Source organism: Zeus faber (genome assembly GCF_960531495.2).
Source record: "Zeus faber genome assembly, chromosome: 6".
Taxonomy (NCBI): domain Eukaryota; kingdom Metazoa; phylum Chordata; class Actinopteri; order Zeiformes; family Zeidae; genus Zeus; species Zeus faber.
The window spans coordinates 28,980,531-28,998,703 of NC_137201.1; the positions used below are offsets into that span (position 1 = coordinate 28,980,531).

At 46.8% G+C, this 18,173-nt stretch overlaps 2 protein-coding genes across 2 annotated transcripts in view; one reads left to right on the plus strand and one right to left on the minus strand.

The window, feature by feature from the left end:
* nup160 (nucleoporin 160) overlaps positions 1–8,444 on the plus strand; it is a gene marked incomplete at its 5' end in the record, with an annotated part of 28,893 nt that extends 20,449 nt beyond the window's left edge. Inside the window, 9 exons of the mRNA XM_080002479.1 lie at positions 684–844; positions 1,486–1,543; positions 3,054–3,164; positions 3,909–4,032; positions 5,877–5,978; positions 7,292–7,433; positions 7,517–7,642; positions 7,811–7,906; positions 7,991–8,444. Of these exons, the coding sequence (XP_079858605.1) occupies positions 684–844; positions 1,486–1,543; positions 3,054–3,164; positions 3,909–4,032; positions 5,877–5,978; positions 7,292–7,433; positions 7,517–7,642; positions 7,811–7,906; positions 7,991–8,074 (1,004 nt within the window). The 3' untranslated portion in view covers positions 8,075–8,444. The remainder of the gene's footprint in view (positions 1–683; positions 845–1,485; positions 1,544–3,053; positions 3,165–3,908; positions 4,033–5,876; positions 5,979–7,291; positions 7,434–7,516; positions 7,643–7,810; positions 7,907–7,990) is intronic.
* A 1,135-nt stretch (positions 8,445–9,579) lies between these two features.
* The window catches only part of LOC307231705 (fibroblast growth factor receptor substrate 2-like), a 10,046-nt gene continuing 1,452 nt past the window's right edge, over positions 9,580–18,173 (minus strand). The window contains 6 exon segments of the mRNA XM_080002491.1: positions 9,580–10,632; positions 10,634–10,990; positions 12,046–12,209; positions 14,111–14,248; positions 17,204–17,390; positions 17,745–18,015. Coding sequence (XP_079858617.1) covers positions 9,973–10,632; positions 10,634–10,990; positions 12,046–12,209; positions 14,111–14,248; positions 17,204–17,390; positions 17,745–17,810 — 1,572 coding nt within the window. The 5' untranslated portion in view covers positions 17,811–18,015 and the 3' untranslated portion in view covers positions 9,580–9,972.

The window sequence follows — 18,173 nt, forward strand, 5'->3', positions numbered from 1 at the left end:
TTTGACTGAATATGTTTCGTGAAATATTTTTGTAATACATGCCAGGTGTTTCAATAAATAATGGTGTTTTAGTTTTAATTCTCCTTATCTATAAAATATCAAAATCTTAGCATGAGCCATCTCATCAATATCAGATTGAATTGATAATGAATTGTGGCCCCAGATCAATCACTCAATGACTGTCCCAGTCCACACCTGCACATTCATTCATTCATCCCCTGTATATATTCAACAATTTTACTTATTTATCTACCACTTCCGTTGCACATTCTACCTGCTAGCACATGCTGCCTACCCATTGCACATGACTTTTTTTTTTACATTTGTGTCTTTAATTTTATACATTTTTTTTTTTTTTGCATTACTTCTTTTTCACATTAATTTCTCTTTGTTCTGTCTGTACTGAGAGCCACTGAAAACCAGAGTCAAATTCCTTGTATATATCCTTGTACTTGGCCAATAAAGCCTGATTCTCATTCTGAATCGTGGGATCCTGCACAAAACCCAGCGCTATTTTTATTTTATTTTTTAGCTCATTTAGCTTTGATGTGTAGCAAGTGACGATCTGATAAGATTTGCTTTGATTTCAGTTGACCTGGCTAATGTGTGTGTGTGTGTGTGTGTGTGTGTGTGTGTGTGTGTGTGTGTGTGTGTGTGTGTGTGTGTGTGTGTGTGTGTGTCAGCGGGCACGGTGATGTTTGAGTACGGTATGCGTCTGGGCAGGGAGGTGAGGACGCTGCGGGGGCTGCAGAAGCAGGTCAACTGTTACCTAGCTGCACTCAACTGTCTGCGGCTCATCAGGCCCGAGTACGCCTGGATCGTCCAGCCGACCGCTGGGGCCGCGGTATGAACACACATCTACCCTTTACCCAAACATCACTCGGTCACGTTCACACGCTGTAGGCTGTTTGCCTTTATAGGGGAATTCCCCCACAAAGTGACGTTGAGGGGGGGGAAGTGGCAACTTTTTCACTCCCCTCTGATTCTGAATCTTTACATTTAAGCTTCAGCCGATCCATTCCATTCTGATCCATTCATTTTACTGGACAACTTAATAAGAAAAGAAACAGAAACCAACTTAGAATGAAACACAAATATTTTCATGTTCCAAAAAGCCAAGTCCCCTCCTTAACATCTCCTTATTAATAAGGATTTTTTGAGGGTCGTATCTCACTATTTTTTACTCTATAAGCGGCTTTTATACTTATCGAGGACAGACTTCTTCCTTCCTTCTTCTTCTTCTTCTTCTTTTCCTTGAAATTTGAATTTGTCTACAGCCAAAACAACAAGAACCCCATCTCATTCCATCTAGTCCCTCTAATCAGTAACTTTATGGTCATTCATGTGTGTGTGTGTGTGTGTGTGTGTGTGTGTGTGTGTGTGTGTGTGTGTGTGTGTGTGTGTGTGTGTGTGTGTGTGTGTGTGTGTGTGTGTGTGTGTGTGTGTGTGTGTGTGTGTGTGTCCGTCCTTTTGACCTTGTTGCAGAGTGAGCGACCAGGCGCTTCACCAAAGAGGAAGTACGACGGAGAGTTTGCTGATCCAGGTCGGTCTTTAACGAGCTAAATCAGCTAAACGGGTTAATTTGGCGCAATGGCATCGTACCAGCCCTTGTGTTTATTTAACCAAAGCTCCGATGCAAATCACACAAACCCTGTTGTCATGGGTCACATCATGTGTGCACTGATAACTCCATGTTTCAGAAAGCTGCCTGTTATACTTCTGACTTTCATGGTTTCAGCAAGTCTGTGAGCTTAAAAATGTCCTTTGCTATTGAATTAAGCTCAGAATTTTACTTAAAATATTTGTTATTTTCCATTTTATTCTGTTCTATATTCTTAAAAACATTTGAGAACATTTTTGTGGATTAATTCAGCATTGTGATTTTAAGATCATCATTCCAGATTTAACATATAATTTAATATATTGTGATCATGTAGTAGTATGAGACTGCTGCTGTACATTTAAGTACAATGCAGTAGCAGGTACATTAGTACCTAATTACTCAACAGGCAGCCACATCCCGCCCCTGTGTCTCTTATTTTGTGGCCAGACATCAGGTTATGAATTTATAATTATCGTTAGTCACCAAAAGTGTGAAAACTAGCCAGTTGCTGCTTCAATTTTGTGCCATTGAAACTGTCAATGGAAATTAATGAAGCCCTTCTGTTGCAAGAGCTCATCTGTCAAGTCGGCAAAAAAAGGCACCTCTATTGATCATGGCAGCAAAGAAAAAGCATGTTTCATCATCAGGGTTTTTACCTGTGCTGTCAGCATGCTGGGCATACAACAGAGTATTTGTGCGTCGTTGCATCTAGGAGAGAGTTGGTCTGCCAGTGGAGTTCCAAGTTTTCAACCTGCAATTCAACTCTTTTTTCATTCTTTAATCATCAAGAACTGCTGCAACAACTCTGTCCTGTGGACGACCTGTAGGACGACAAGAGCACAGCTTTATGTTACACAGAACCACCACCAACCCCCCTCTTTGGAGAACTGTTTTACCATGTTTGGGTCTATAAACAACTAATCACTACTGCAAGAGGAGGAGAATCACCACGGGTGAAACAATTAAACACGTACAAGGAAAAATGTAAACGTAGAAACATCAGATGACAACATGTATCGACAACACAGAGTTAATCAGGTCCAGGAAAACTGGGACAACTGATCATGTGGCTTCTCCCTGTCATAGATGTGGCAGTAAATGAGGGAGAAGTGTGTGTGTGTGTGTGTGTGTGTGTGTGTGTGTGTGTGTGTGTGTGTGTGTGTGTGTGTGTGTGTGTGTGTGTGTGTGTGTGTGTGTGTGTGTGTGTGTGTGTGTGTGTGTGTGTGTGTGTGTGTGTGTGTGTGTGTGTGTGTCACCCACCCACAGCGGCCATCAGCTTCCAAGGGGCCCCGGAAAGCACCAGCGCTCAATGTGTGCTGTTGGTAGTCACAGTTGAGATCATCACCAGGGTTCTCTCCTTCTCTCACCGATCAGAGCGCAGTATTTTGACCAGGCCTGTCAGATCAGGCTGATGCTGGTTGTTAAATCTTTGGGGCGTTTCCTCCTGCAGTGAAGCGCCAGGTGGACATCCTGGAGCTCAGCGACCTGCAGAAGGAGTACGTCCTGGCTCGCAGCCGCCTCACGCTGGCCCAGCACCACCCGCCGTCCGCCGCCATCGCAGGTACCACCACCCCCTCCTTCCTACACCGCAGGTCAACTTTGGTTCATATCTTTAACACCTTTGTTAAATGCAGTTCGGTCGTGGAACTAATCACAGGGATTATTTCTCAAGGAAGAAGATTTTGTAGGAACTAGGGCTGAAACTGATAATTGAACAATGGATTTCTAAATTGGTGTTTTGTTCATTGTCTTTGGACTGAATGTGCAAGGAAGGAGTTGACTGCAACATAAATACCTGTCATGCACTGAACAAGTCTGTTCAGTAAAGATAAAAATCATGGACGGATGAATTGATTTTAAAAATGTATTTGCAAGCAAAGTTCAACTGACGACTAATCTCAGCCACGTAATAATAGTTTATATTTAACCCAAATGTCGTTTCCTTACAGATCTTAAAGTGAAACACAGGAAAGTAGAATAAAGGAAATACACACACTTAGCAACCCAAACAGTCAATGGTTAGACCTTTTATGAATAAGATGTTTGTTTTCAATGATTAAGATGTAACTATTGCATTATGTTATAACACACAAATGTTCCCATTTATATCAAGTATCTAGTTTAAGCACTAAAACAGTTCACTGGAAAGCTCACAGACATAAGAGAAACACACATAATGTAATAGATTATTATGAAATGCAACAGAGCATATGGTGTTCAAGATGTTTATAAAAAAAATGCGTTGTCACAAGCCCTAAAGGAAGTCGTTCACCAGTAGCCAACTGTTTCCTCCGGGTCTTGGCAGGAAGTGCCTCTGCGGTGGAGATGGTGGCCCTCTTGGTCCAAACCGGACTGTTCGACTGCGCCCTGTCGCTCTCCCAAACCTTCAAACTTCCCCTGACGCCCGTGTTCGAGGGACTGGCCTTCAAGTAAGTTCTCCACGTGTAGGGTCTGTCTCCTGGCCATAGCACAGTACAGTGCTCCGGACTAGTCCTCCATCTAACGGGTTAGATCTCCAGCCTGCCAGGTATTACAACTGTACAGGATTCTAAAGATGGCTTAGACTAGGTAGCCAATAGACTCAATCTTAGCCAGTCTCCTTCCTGAAGCCTCCCCTGTTTGAGCCCTGAAGTATACCCCCTCAGTAACGCTACAAACTCAAGGATATAACGCTAAAGGCCACTCCAGTAACAACAGCTCTATTCTATTTAGTGCCAGTGGGTGAGGTTGCTGGGTATTCATTTAACGACAAGTATACTTTTATCCTCGGGAGATGTTTGTAATTGGGCGCTAGGCTAACCATTTAGAGCCTATAATGCGCTCTTCCTAACTTTTTACCATCTCCAACAAGTTTCTCTAAACTAAAAGAATTCCTAAAACTGATACTTTAAATGCAGGTGAAGTATTCATTGAAGCAGTGCAAAGGGGTAACCAATCATTACATGGTACAGACAACCCGTAATTATTGGTGTGGATACAATCAAACAATCAGTCTGATCAAAATCGGTCAGAAGAAAATAATAAAAACATACCCTGGTGCTTTCCCTTTCCTAAATTCAATTTGGGAGCCAAGCGAAGGGTCTGATCAGGCGCCTCCAAGCTGAACAGCCCACCTCCCAGTACAAGGAGCCCGGGCCTCACTGCAGTGCAACAGCCGCTGCTGGCTGGGGGGGGATTCAGGTCTGGATAATCCAGGGAAGGGTTGGCGTGACCACGTCCCACATTCCGAGTTGCTCGTTGGTCGTTGCTGTTTTGGTGCTTTTTCCCCTCGTTATTTCCCCGACGTTTTAGGTTTTCTCCTCAAATAGCCGTTCCAGGTCCGCCCACATGAAGCCCCAGATAACATGTAAAAATATATTTTACTGTAAATACGTTAACTCGTTTTTTTGGACTTATAACATATTTTCTTTATCTTACAGTTTTCTTTCCCTAATTCTTACACATCATTTCTTTCTCACATTAAACCATTTGCGTAGCCTTGGCGCATCATTACCGCCGGGTAACTAGCTTTGAATATGACTTGAAGATCATAGACTGATATAAAGTCATCCATAAACAATTAATCTCATTAGTTGTCATTGTAAGAACTTCAGTCATTTCATTATTGTTAAAGATTATTATTATTTTAAGACATCTTTTCTTTATTGATGCATTCCATTGATCCAAGTCCGTCAGCTGATCCGGAAGCTCCGCCTCCAGAGCCCTGGCCATTTCCTCCCGCAGCTCTTTGCATCGGCCTGCGAGGCCTTGGCCGCTCCTGCACTGGTTGTGGAGATCCCGCCGGGGAAACGTCCCCTAGTCCTCCCGTCCGTCCTGCCGCGTTTCTCTTCGCTGCGTCCAGTTCTCGTCTCGGCGGCGGCGGCCGATCTCGTCTCCTCCTTCTCCCTTTCTTCCCTTGTCTGGTTCCCTGGTCTTGGGCCTCATCTTATCTCCTTCCCCTTGGGCTTATCTGCACCTGTGCTGGCTCCGATGCGCCGTCTTCCGCAGGAACCGCCTCCTTCTCCTCACCGCCGTCCCGTCTCGGGTCTCTCCAGAGACGACGCCTCCATCTTTTGCGCCTCATACCTCTTGGCCGAACCATTTCCTCCTTTCCCGAGCGGTCGCTTGTCCCTCGGGGTCCAAGGCGTGTGGGGCGCGTCGCGGCGGGGGAAGCCCGTTCTCCAGGCCCTTGCCGGCGGGTGCGAGAGGAAGGAGGAAGGAGGAAGGAGTCTCGACAAACCGCCAGCGCTGATCGGGCGTTTGATGCCTCGTTGCGTTTTCTCTCTCGGTCCAGATGCATCAAGCTCCAGTGCGGAGGAGAAGAGACGCAGAACGAAGCCTGGAACTGGCTCGCTGCCAACCAGCTGTCCACCATCACCAACACCAAGGAGTCCAGGTGAGTCACCGCCGCTCCAGGGCTCGCCACCCTACGGCCGCGTCGACGTGACTCGGGCGCGGCGCCTTTTATGCGACTGTGATTAGAACACAAGTGAGAAGACGGGGCGTTCTGGGATGATTTCAAATGTTCAGAACGCCTCACAAGTCTTACTCCAGATGTTTTTAACCGAAGAAGAAATGAATGATGAATTAACTCATCTAAAAACACATGTGCCAAGGAGACAAAGGAGCTCTAAATCATTTTCTTTTTTCTCCTGGGAAAACGGCTTCCTTTCCAGAACCTGTAGAGGTATTCAATCAGTTCAAGGTCAATTCAGTTGTTGTTGAGGTTGTTGTTTTTCTCCCTGTTTTCAAAGGTTGAAATTGATTAGTGTGTTATTGAACTTCTCTCCGTCCACGCATGCGGCCTTAGTGATCCCATCACAAGTGGACAGCTGTAATGTCGGGTGTAAACGCACCCTTAACCGCTTTGAGGGCGCATTGAGATCAGATCGCTGAGGTTCAGGGTGGTCTGGGCCACATATGACCACGTTCTTTTAGCGGCTTGAACCACATTGAAGCACCGCCTACTCAACGGCGTCCTCGGAGTAAACAAGTACATACTCAAGGGCGTCTTATTTAAAGTCTCCCCCGTTACAGAAGCGCAGGATTTATTATTTACAACTATTTACACAAAAACATCCGGTTTTGCCAAATGAAGTCCCGAAGCAGCAGGGAGACGTGCGTGACGCGGCACGAGACCGTTTTTTTGTTTCCTTCATTCCACTAAGCTGTGATCGGGACAGTCCCGTCACTCAGTTGAGTTTTTAAAAAATAATAATAACAAATAAATCTTTCATACAAGTGGGAAACTACCAGGTGATAAGTAGATCTAAAACAAACAGTTTTTATTAGTTTTGTTTGAGACACGGGGAACGGGTACGCGCAGTGGACCAGAGATCCCTCCCTCTCCGTCACGCAGTGATCGGGACGGTCCCTTCGCTCACTTGTGTTTTGAAAAATGTTGTTTCGTACAAGTAGAAACTAACGAAAACAAACAGACGTGACATGAAAACACAAGGACGCCCGGCGTGGCGCACACGGCGCGCCGCTGTCTGGAGCGGGGAAACCCTGCTCCAATTCTCTGAGCTGGGTTGAAGTCCTCTCACTTCCCATACAAGTACGACACTAAGGAAACAAAAATTAGTCTGATTTGCGCATAGAGCGGGGAAGTGAGAAAACCGGGTGTAAACAGGGCTCTGGCGCTGCGATGGGTCCGACCTGCTGCGCCAGTCGGGTTTGGGTCCGTGAAGCTCCTTGTTTGCGTTCCAGCGCCACGGACGAGGCGTGGCGGCTCCTGGCCTCCTACCTGCAGAGACACGCCTCCCCCAACGCCCGGCACCACCGCGACGTCATCAACAAGCTGCTGTCGCACGGCCTGCCCCTGCCGGACTGGCTGGTCAACGCCTTCAAGGTGAGAGCTCGGCCAATCGCAGCGCGGGTTACGTTGAGGCCGGTCGCGTGGTGGTGTCTGACTGGTTGTCGTGGTGGTTCCAGGCGGTGGATGCAGCCGCTCTGCTCCGCCTCTACCTCAACTACGACCTCCTGGAGGCAGCGGCCGAGCTGGTGCTGGAGTACGTGGACGCTCTGCTGGGAAAAGGCCACCAGTACTTTGGAATCGAGGTAGCGCCTGTTGGCACACGTTACCGTGACGCGTTAACAGATATACACATATTTGCCGTATCAGAATATTTACTAGTACTATGATTACGTAATTGTACGCGCCGCCAGATACTATTTGTTTCTTACTTGCCTTTATACCAAAGAGAGCAAAACCTTCCTTGTTTGCAGATGCCTCTTTCAGCCAAAGCTCCCTTGGTGTGGTTGCCCTACACCGCCATCGACCAGCTCCTTCAGTCACTCAACGAAAGCCAGACCAACGCCTGCGTAAGCCCGCACCACCCAAAACACCACCCAACACCGTTGACACTGTGGAGTCGTGATGTGAAGTGGATATTTTTTCCTTTGTAGATTTTCAACAAACTGCAGGACAAACTGGACGGATACCACAAGCTGCTGGACCAGACCACCAGGCGGAGGCTGCTCATCCATTAGGACCACATTACCCAGAATGCACGGAGAAGCCCAGCCCGCGTGGACACCTGCCCGGACACCTGCCCAGCCTCCTTCCGACACCACGGAGACGGTGTTTTCAATGCGTTTTTTTTTTTTGTAGAAATCTTATGTCGCACCCGAGGACCCGCGGTGTGAAATCAGGACTGTTTGGTCAGATCTATAATATTGTAAATATTGTCCGTCTGGCGGAGCCTTTGAAAGGTTTTCCCCCCGCACTGTATGAACGTCTGTCTTTTATAGAAGTACGTCGTCATAATCACGTCACTGTTTTTGTACTCTGCATGGATCTTTTGCTGTCAGGGTTTGTTGTAAAGTGTCAGTTCATTAAACTTGGCTGTATATTTGTGCATTTAAGCGTTAGAAAGTTCTTTCTGTAAGAAGTTTCTGATAACTGTGGAAATTTCAAGTCGCTCGAGGTTCACCCGAACAGAAAAATGAGTTCTCAACAATGATCACACCTTTTCTTTGGGAACTTATTTTGTGGAGCGGTGGATACACAGAAAAACAGGGGGTTGTAGAAAGAAGCTGAGACGCGCAGCAAATAACTTGATCGGAACCCCTGGTCGCTGCGGGTGTTCTGCCTCTCTGGCCTGTGCACATCTCCAGTTGAGCCCCCAACTGACCACACCTTCACCGTTTTAACGGAAAGCGCTACCTGAAGCTATTAGACACCCGATCGGTTTAAAAGATTCCAATACCAATCACTCAGGTTGACCCCCAGTGATCAAAAATGTTAAGACCACGTTAAAGTAGCTTTCTAGTCTGCCTGACACCGGAAGCGGTCGAGTTGACCGCTCAGGGAGGCACTACATCTCGCAGCTGGACGAGCGTTCGCCAAAATCCTGAAATCGACCTTTGAGTCTTTAAAGCTTCCTTAACACAACCAACGGTCGACAGCCACGGAACCGTACCCCACACCTAAAATCTTGACTTAATCATATTCATGTTGCCGACAGGCACTTCCATGAAACGTCTCATCAGAACCCTCTGGAAACGCAGACTGCCCGTGCTTTTAAGGGGAGAGAAAACATCGGGAACGTCATGCAGTAACTCGGCACTGCCCGTTCCGAGGTGGGACATTGCTTCCCGCAAGGCCGGAGAAAATTGCTGGTCAACGTTCAAAGCGGACTTTTCCGATCGCACGGAATGATGTGACGCACTCAGCGAATGGACGTCGAACGACAAAGAACAAAGATGTGCAGGACTGACCCGTCAAACTGACAAAAGGAGCGTTTATCAGTCCTGTGGAGGTGACTTACTGACGCCATGAAACACCGACACAAAACATTTTTTTTATATGGACCTTTGGGTGTGTGTGTGTGTGTGTAAATCACACACACCGAAAAACTCCACCTCATCATTTTCACGCCGGGCTTCTCGGAAGCGTACCGAGACAAGTACAAATAAAAACAGAACAGACATTTATTGTGCCAGAATCTACTGTACATAGTCAGAAACATAACGTAGTGTACCATGTAGTTACAGCAGCATGTAGTGTGTCGTATAAAAAGGCTAAATGGAATGCTTTGTTCAGTAATACTGATTTGTACCATAAAGGGGAGGATGCAGTCCAGTCTTATTAACGTAATAAACAACCCAAATGCTCTGTAGAGTGAAGGAAGAGAGGTATTATATCACCATAGGAATAAACTGCTATACGGTAAAGTCCCCAGGCCTCAGTTCGCTGTTGCTCCACCTGCAAATAAAGAGTCACTCCACACATTTTAAGACTTTGACTCGGTCCCTCGATGTGCTGCCTCATCGTCCGTCACGTGGATTGAAACGCAGCGTCCGTGCGTCTGGCTCAGGAGGAACCAAACCCCGCCATTTTTTTTTTTTTATTTTAAATTTTTTTTTGGGGGGGGGGGGGGGGGGGGTCACACAGTGCTTTTGGTCGGCAGCTCGGTGCTGTTGTGTCTCGTCTTGCGTGACGTCCCGTCGTCGCGGGGCCGCGCCCTCTGCAGGTTGGACATGGCGGCGGTGCGCTCAATGTCGATGAGGGCGTAGAGCTCGGTGCGGCGGGTGGGGGTGGTGGGGGGCAGCGGGGAGGTGGGGGTGCGCGGCGTGTGCGGGTCGCTGCCGTCCGAGGCGCCCCGGTTGCCGCCGCCGACGCCGCCGTCCATCTCCACCTCGATGTAGTTGAGCGTCTTGGGGGGCTCGGCCGGGCCGCCGGGGGGCACCGGCCGCCGGAAGTCGAAGTTAAAGACGGTGGGGGCGTCGGCGCGCCGGCGGGCCGTCTCGGGCCGGTGCGCGCTCAGCGGCGCCGTCACGTTCTCCGTGTTGACGTAGTTGTGGGAGGGATCCATGGCGGACAGAGGGTGGGGGTAAGAGGAGAGCGGCGGGCCGTGGGGGGCGTAGCCGTTGAGGGCGGGGGTCTTCAGGCCCCCCTCGTCCTCCTCGGCGCTGGGCTTCCGCGTCTCCCACACGGGAGGCAGCGCCGGCAGGTTCTCGTAGTCCAGCAGCGCCGTGCGGCGCTGGGCAGAGTTGTTGGCGTTCTGCGGGTCAGGGGTGAGGGGGGGGCGGGCGGTGCCGGCGGGGGGCCGGGTGGGAGGAGCCATTGGAGTGCGCGTGGGCCGGCTCCGCCTCCTTGGCGGCGGGCGTGTCCGCGTGGCCGTTAGTCTCTCGGGGCTCCTCGGACGCCCCGTCGCCCTCCTCCTGCTTCTCCTTCTCCTTTGCCATCAGCTGCTTCTGGACGGGGGTGGGGCCCAGCACGAAGCGCACCCCCTGCGGCTCCAGCAGAACCTGGGGCTCCGGCTCCACCCGCAGCCGGGGCGGCGGCGGGGGCGTGGGGGGCAGCTGGGACTGCAGGGAGCCCGGACTCTCCAGGGGGGTGGTGAGGGTGAGGGGGCTGGGCTGCTCCTCCAGGAGCCCGCTGGTGTTGACGTAGGTGTGGACCTGAGGGACGGCAAGATTCACTTTTAGAAGATCGGGGAAAAGAAACGTTGTTTGGAAACGTCGACGGATGCAGCGACAGAATGAACTGGGAATATTTGAATTCTACCACAAAGCAACACTGAACTTATTTTATGAGGAATATGTAATAATTCAGCGCATTATGTCATGAATAACGTCACTTAATTGATACGTTATCCAGCTGTAAAGTCTGACAGCTGAAGTTATCGGATGAAAACAGAGGAATCAGAATCAGAAATACTTTAATAATCCCAGAGGGAAATTACTTCAACAACAACAACAACAACAAAAACACTCCAGCTGCCGGCAGCAACGCACGAGGTCCCAGGTTTGTCGTGTTAGTTAAGAATTAGTTTTCCAAGTTCCCATGAAACGCAGCATCACGTCGAATCGAGCCCAATTACAATAACACACACACACACACACACACACACACACACACACACACACACACACACACACACACACACACACACACACACACACACACACACACACACACACACACACACACACACACCTTGTGATTTTGAAGTTCAAAATCCAATACAATTTCCAGTTGGAATCGTCACAGCCCTCATGTCAATATATCCATACTGTGGAAATGAGTATTAATATTGTGGGGGGCCACCACAAATAATTCAATGTATGAAAAACACTGATCAGTTTTTTTATATAGCTTTGGTACTTTCCATACTATGGTATGTACAGTATAATTAACGGAGATCGTATAGTATTGAGCACGTTGTTTGGAAAAAATATCAAAGTATCGATACTTTTGCCAACTTTAATACACAACAATGGAGTCTAGAACACCCATGTGAGAGCCACAACCTGCATATATGACAAATTCGATGGTGTCGCCAAGCTCTGCGCACCACCGCAGCCCCCCTGGCTCTGGCTCCACCACCACCACCGCAGCGCTCCACCACCAACATTCAACTTCTCCCGGTAGATTGGCAAAGTGGTTTCACTAATTCCTGCTCCAAATATAGGTCCTGTGGGCTGGACCCCTAATGATAAATCAGGTGACTTACCGCCTCATCAGCCACCAGCAGGGGGTGCGTGGACTCCTCGCCCACCGAGGGCAGGCGGGTGCTGGCCACCGACGGGTGGCGGGTGGAGGGGTGAGACGGAGCCTCACCCACAGAGGGTATCCGGGTGACACCGTTTGGCACCGTGGGCACGGAGTAGCCCAGAGCTGGAACAGAGAGAGAGAGAGAAGCTTTAAGGTGGCGAGACGCACACAGAACAAAATGCAAGTACAAACACCGGGCTGGACGATATGGCCGAAAATATTTTCACAATATGTTTTTTATGTTGACCAATGTCCATAATTATCATGATATATATTTAGTAATTATTGATAATTGTAATAAAAATGGTCAATTTACAGTTAGGAAGTTCCGCCCCATCAGATCCGGAAGCCTCATCCCTGCGCCGCGCCGCCCGGCTAGAGGGCAGCGCGGCGCTGGTCAGACAGTCGGCTGTTGATGTCACATTGTTTTTTTAGTGCTGGTGTTTTATTTCTATGGTGTGACCCTCATAATACTGTATTTTTATCTCTCCTGTTCTTTGTTTGTGTCTGCCTGTGTGTTGTCTGGTGAGCCGAAGACAAATTTCCACCACGGTGGACAATAAAGATCTATTATTATTATTATTATTATTGTTGTTGTTTCTCTGCCGTACGATTGGCTGTTTATCATCATCTGTCATCATAAACCTATCATCGTTATCGTGGAAGATGTTACCATATGATATAAAATATCAATATATTGATATAGAATCATATCTTCAGCCATCTCATCAATACCAAATCAAATCCTGATTTGACAGATTTTTCTTTTTTTGATACCAGCACCGATACCTTGACTTTCAAAGTGGTTGCTAAATTAAAAATTTTCCTGATAAGTTTATTTTTATTTTTTTAATTAAATAGATGAAATACAGAGTTCAAAGGTCGAAAAATGCTTTAAAATGGAAGTTACTCTGTGGAGCTTCCAAAAAGGAAACACATTTAATCCTTTGATAAACCTTTAGTTTTATTTGGTCTCCCTGACTCTGACGAGAAACTACTTTTGCTTTGAAATGTGATGATATTCTATATTATCAACCCATTCTGCTCTTTGTACTTTTTAAAGGCTTTTGTTGGGATGTCTGTTATATTCTCTGATTGGTCCTCCAGCGTGACTGAGGGTTTTGGGGTTTTCTTATTCCTTCTAGTCACAGTGGCTCATGGTGTGTTTGAGGTCACTGAAATGTTTTTCCACTGCCTCTCTTATTTGCAAACCTTGGACCAATAAGACTTGGAGATGTTGTGTTGCTCTTGCAACAAAGAGGCCCTTCAGTACCAACCTGAAGTTAATTGATCAAATTAGAAAACACTCAAATTGATTTCAGCTGAAAGCAAATTGTCTGTGTGCATGTTTTCAGAATGTGATTAGTTAAATCTCAACACGACAACCTGCCTAACCCTAATAAAACCATCAAACTAGCAAAACAAAATGGCAAAAATCGCTCTAACCCCCCCGCCCCCCCAAAAAATAAACACTGACTCAGCCCAACGCCGATATATTCGTCCAATCACCCAAGCCTAGCATGTCTCTGCAGCAGTATGTGTGTGTGTATCTGCGGCAGTGTGTGTACCTGCGACAGTGCATGTGACTGTGTATACCTGTGGGTGTGTGTGTGTGTGTGTGTGTGTGTACCTGCAGCAGTGTGTGTGTGTATGTGTACCTGCGGCAGTATGTGCGTGTGTACACCTGCGGCAGTGTGTGTGTGTGTACCTGTGGCAGTGTGTGTGTGTGTGTATCTGCGGCAGTGTGTGTGCGTGTGTGTGTACCTGCGGCAGAGTGTGTGTGTGTGTACCTGCGGCAGAGTGTGTGTATGTGGCAGTGTGTGTGCATGTATCTGCGGCAGAGTATGTGTCTGGGTGTGTATCTGCGGCAGAGTGTGTGTCTATCTGCGGCAGAGTGTGTGTGTGTGTGTGTGTATCTGCGGCAGAGTGTGTGTGTGTGTGTATATCTGCGGCAGAGTGTGTGTGTGTGTGTGTGTGTGTGTGTGTGTGTGTGTGTGTGTGTGTGTGTGTGTGTGTGTGTGTACCTGCGGCAGTGTGCTGTGCAGTCTGGTGGTTGGGCTCCAGCACCGCCTCCTCCACCACACTGATGCTGTGACTGTGCATCACCTCCTGCAGCATGTTGAAAATCTCCTCCGCGCGGGCACACTTAAAGGCAAAGATCCCTAAAGGAGAACACACACGGTATCACAGTTAATACAGCCAATACATGCGATGTGCGCCAACACAGGTCACTGCCCTCCCCCAGCGTTCATTTTGTAGAGGATTATACTTTTAAAAGGAAAATTATCCGTCAAAAGCCACAGGGGATGCAACGACACCAGGTTCGGAATCCACAATCCATAACACTGACAACAAGAGCCATTTTAAACACGTTCACACGTCAAATGACTGTAAATAATACATAGAATTAGTTACGTTTTAACTATGGTCTAATGATCCCCAGCATCACCTGACGCAGGTAAAAAGTAGGATCGTTGCATCCCAGGGGACTGGACTCTCGGGCTGGGAACTGGGCAGGATTTCACAGTTTCGATACAAAAGGGTCACGACTCAATTCAATATCGACTCAATTCCGATACTGATGAGATGGCTCACGATACGATTCTAAATCGATGAGGGCTGAACGATTTGGGGAAATGATTAAAAAAATTTAAAAAAAATGTAAGTGCCTTATCTTCTGTATTATTCACTTAACATAAGCAATAATTCACAGCAGCTGTACTCAACCTTTCCCAGCTCAGGAGCCACGTTAACAGAAATATTTTCTTCAGAGCCTAACTTCTGAAATGTCCCTTATCCTCCGTCAAACCATGATGCATTTTAAAATAAGGCTACTAGTAATATGTAATTAAGGAATGAACAGCATGATGTATGCATTAATTACAATTTATTATATTACCATATTTGTATTACCATTGCAACCACAAATGTATTATGTATTATTATACATAAATGATGTACTAAGTTACATTGAGAAAGCGACGAGCCGTCTCTACTGCGGCTGCCGGGTTTTTGCCATTTCGTGTTCTCTGGAATATTGTACTTAAATTAAGTTCAATGTCTTAAATAAAAACTGTGAATTGACATAAAAATTGTTTTTTCTATTTAGTAATTTCATGGAGGCTGTTGTGGTGCTTGTAGCATGGAAGCCCATGGAGGATTTGACACGGTGGGTCCAGTGATAAGCTGCGGCTCAAGTTTATTACTTATATACGGTAATAATATAATCAAATAAGAATAATTTATAATAAAATTGCCAGTGGAAACTAGGTGATCAGCTAACAGATCTCCATAGATGCTCTCTCTCTCTCTCTCCCTCTCAAAGCCGTCATAAGTTGATGCGCCTAATGAGAAATTCAGTTTTGAATACTGCAGAAAATGTCTCAATTTATTAAAATACTCAAAATGTGTTTTTATTTTATTAAATTAAAATTGCCTTCTATTACATTGCGATGCCGGTTTGAGTTTGATTAATTGTTCAGCCCTAATCGATACTGACATTTTATACAGAATGAGATATGCAACCAATTTTTCAGCTATACCATCTGATGAACAAGTTCAGTATAATAGAGAAATTCTATATTTCAATTTGTGACTACGGTGGTGTCGTTTAGTCAGAACATGCTTACATGGCACCCAGACAAAGTATTAACATCAGAATTATCAAATTGATTCTAAAATATAAACAGAATTGAATCATAGAATTGATCTTTTTTTAACCCAGCTGTGACCCCCCCCCCCGCCCCGTGTTAAAGTGACATCAGTGTATTTGGAGGATCGACATCCATTCTCTATTTAAGTCTGTTTCCCCGATATTTTGTGTTTGTATGGTTTTGATAATTGGGACAATGGATCCACGATCCTCCGTCCGCGATCTTGGTCTTCCCATAGTTTTCAAACCGCTAGCGGATCGTTAAGTAGTCCTGCTGCCTTCAACAGTTGAATACAGTGACAAACATTCCAACTAAATGACTTCAACCCCCCCCAAAAAAAAAAAAAAAAAAATTCTCTTTTTTTTTTTTAACCAAAACCCAAGAATAACAGAAAGAAACACACAGCCACAGCTACCGATCCAGAGTCCTGGTGGAGATGTAACGTGTTATCAAACTACAATCACACCACATGTATGGAAACACACCGAGCACCTGATGCCTCCACACTGCACACCGGAAGGAAAAACAACAAAAAACACGACACTCACAGGGGTGTCCTCCCTCCCCAACCAGACCACAGCACCTACAGGTATAAATACTGTGCGCCTGGCCGCAGTATAACTTTGATAGAACGACTACGTGAAGGTGGGGAGGGTGGAGGGGAGGGAGAGTTGGGAAACACTGCGTGCCTCAGACTTACCGCACCCAAGAACCAACTGAACCCTCCCAAACCCCCAGCTCGCTCGCCCCCTCTCTCTCTCTCTCCACCTCATCGTGACGACAGTGGGGGACCGAAAAGTGACGGCAGAGAGAGGCGTCATGGCAGCAGCAGAAACACAGGGTCGAAAACAACATTTCTGACAAAAAGACAATTCTGTTCGACGCACTTCAATGTGTTTGGGTGACAGCTGCACAACAGAAACATCAAAATCCTTTTAATGGCATTCCATTTTTTTTTTTAGTATTGGAATCAGATCTGATACGTGTTGTTTTTCACCCTTTCCTCCCGAATTTCACAACATCACAATAGCGTTGGGTTCCAATTATGTTGCCATTTCGATCATTTAATTTCCTTTAAAATATCCCGGCCTGACAAAAACAGTTGCCCAGACCTGGCCACTGTCAACCATCTTGTGCGGTCCGGTCGCCCCGTCAACAACTTTTCATATATTAAAAATATAATAATGAGTAATATCACCAAGGAAAACAAGTGATCCTGGCTCAATAATTTACTCAAAACCAGAAGTGGTGAAACAAGTGAGAATAAATGGGTTATAATTATAAAGGGTCTTTATGACTCAATTATAAAATTGTTAAAATTCCAAGTTCCCAACCACTTCTAAAAATTCAGGCTATAAACATACATAAAACTTACCAACACATTGACATTTCTGACTAGAACTACAAGTAAAAAAAAAAAAAAAAAAAAAAAAAAAAAAAGAAGAAGCCAAATTTGACATGTACCCTGTCCCGTCTGGCAGCGGCGGCCGCTCTCGAAGGAGAAGAGGTTGGAGTCGTAGCCATAGCGGCGCAGGCAGAGGTACGGCCACCTGACGTCGTCACGGCGATGGGTGTGGAGGACCAGCTCAGCCTCGGTCAGCTCCATGACACCAGAGCCCAGCTCGTTCCCATCGTCATCCACGTTGATCACCTGGGGGCGTGCATGCGCACACACACACGCACGCAGGCAGGCAGGCAGGCAGGCAGGCACACACACATACACGCAAGCGCACACATACACGCAAGCACACACATACACGCAAGCACACACACACACACACACACACACACACACACAGAGAGTAAGTCCTCAGGAATGTTCCAGGGCCAAGTCGGGATCAGGGAAAACAATTTCATCACATTACAGACCTCGGAAACCACTTTTTTCGAAACCGAGCAAGCATCAGCGAGACGGTGTGTGTGGGTAAAAGCTCCAAAAACCACAGTCATTAGTGAATAATCCTGGGTGTGGGCGGACAGACGACAGGCCGCGGCAGGAACTCACCTTGAATTTGCTTTGATGATTATCTGGAATCGACTCTTTCTCTGGACAGCTTAAGCAGCTACCCATGGCTTCTTCAGAGCACCATCTGACGACTGACGGGCAAACACCGGCGTTAGCTCGAATTCATGGCAGAGCGGGCCCAGAGGTCGGGACAAACATTTTCGGGACGAGGTTCTTCTCACTTAGATCCTGCCCTCGGTGTCCCCGGTTTCATCCTCAGAGACCGAGCGGCGCTCACGCTTCATCTGCGCGGCCGACGTGAACAGAAAGTCTGCAGAAAACCGGCGAAAGGCAAAACGGATGAATCATCTAAACAGTTTCAAATGAAAAAAAAAAAAAAAAAGAAGAAGAATGTGAAGTGATTTAAAAAGAGATTCAACAAGTAGTAGCGCAAAACTGGAAACAAAAACATGGCTTGAGGCAAAAATA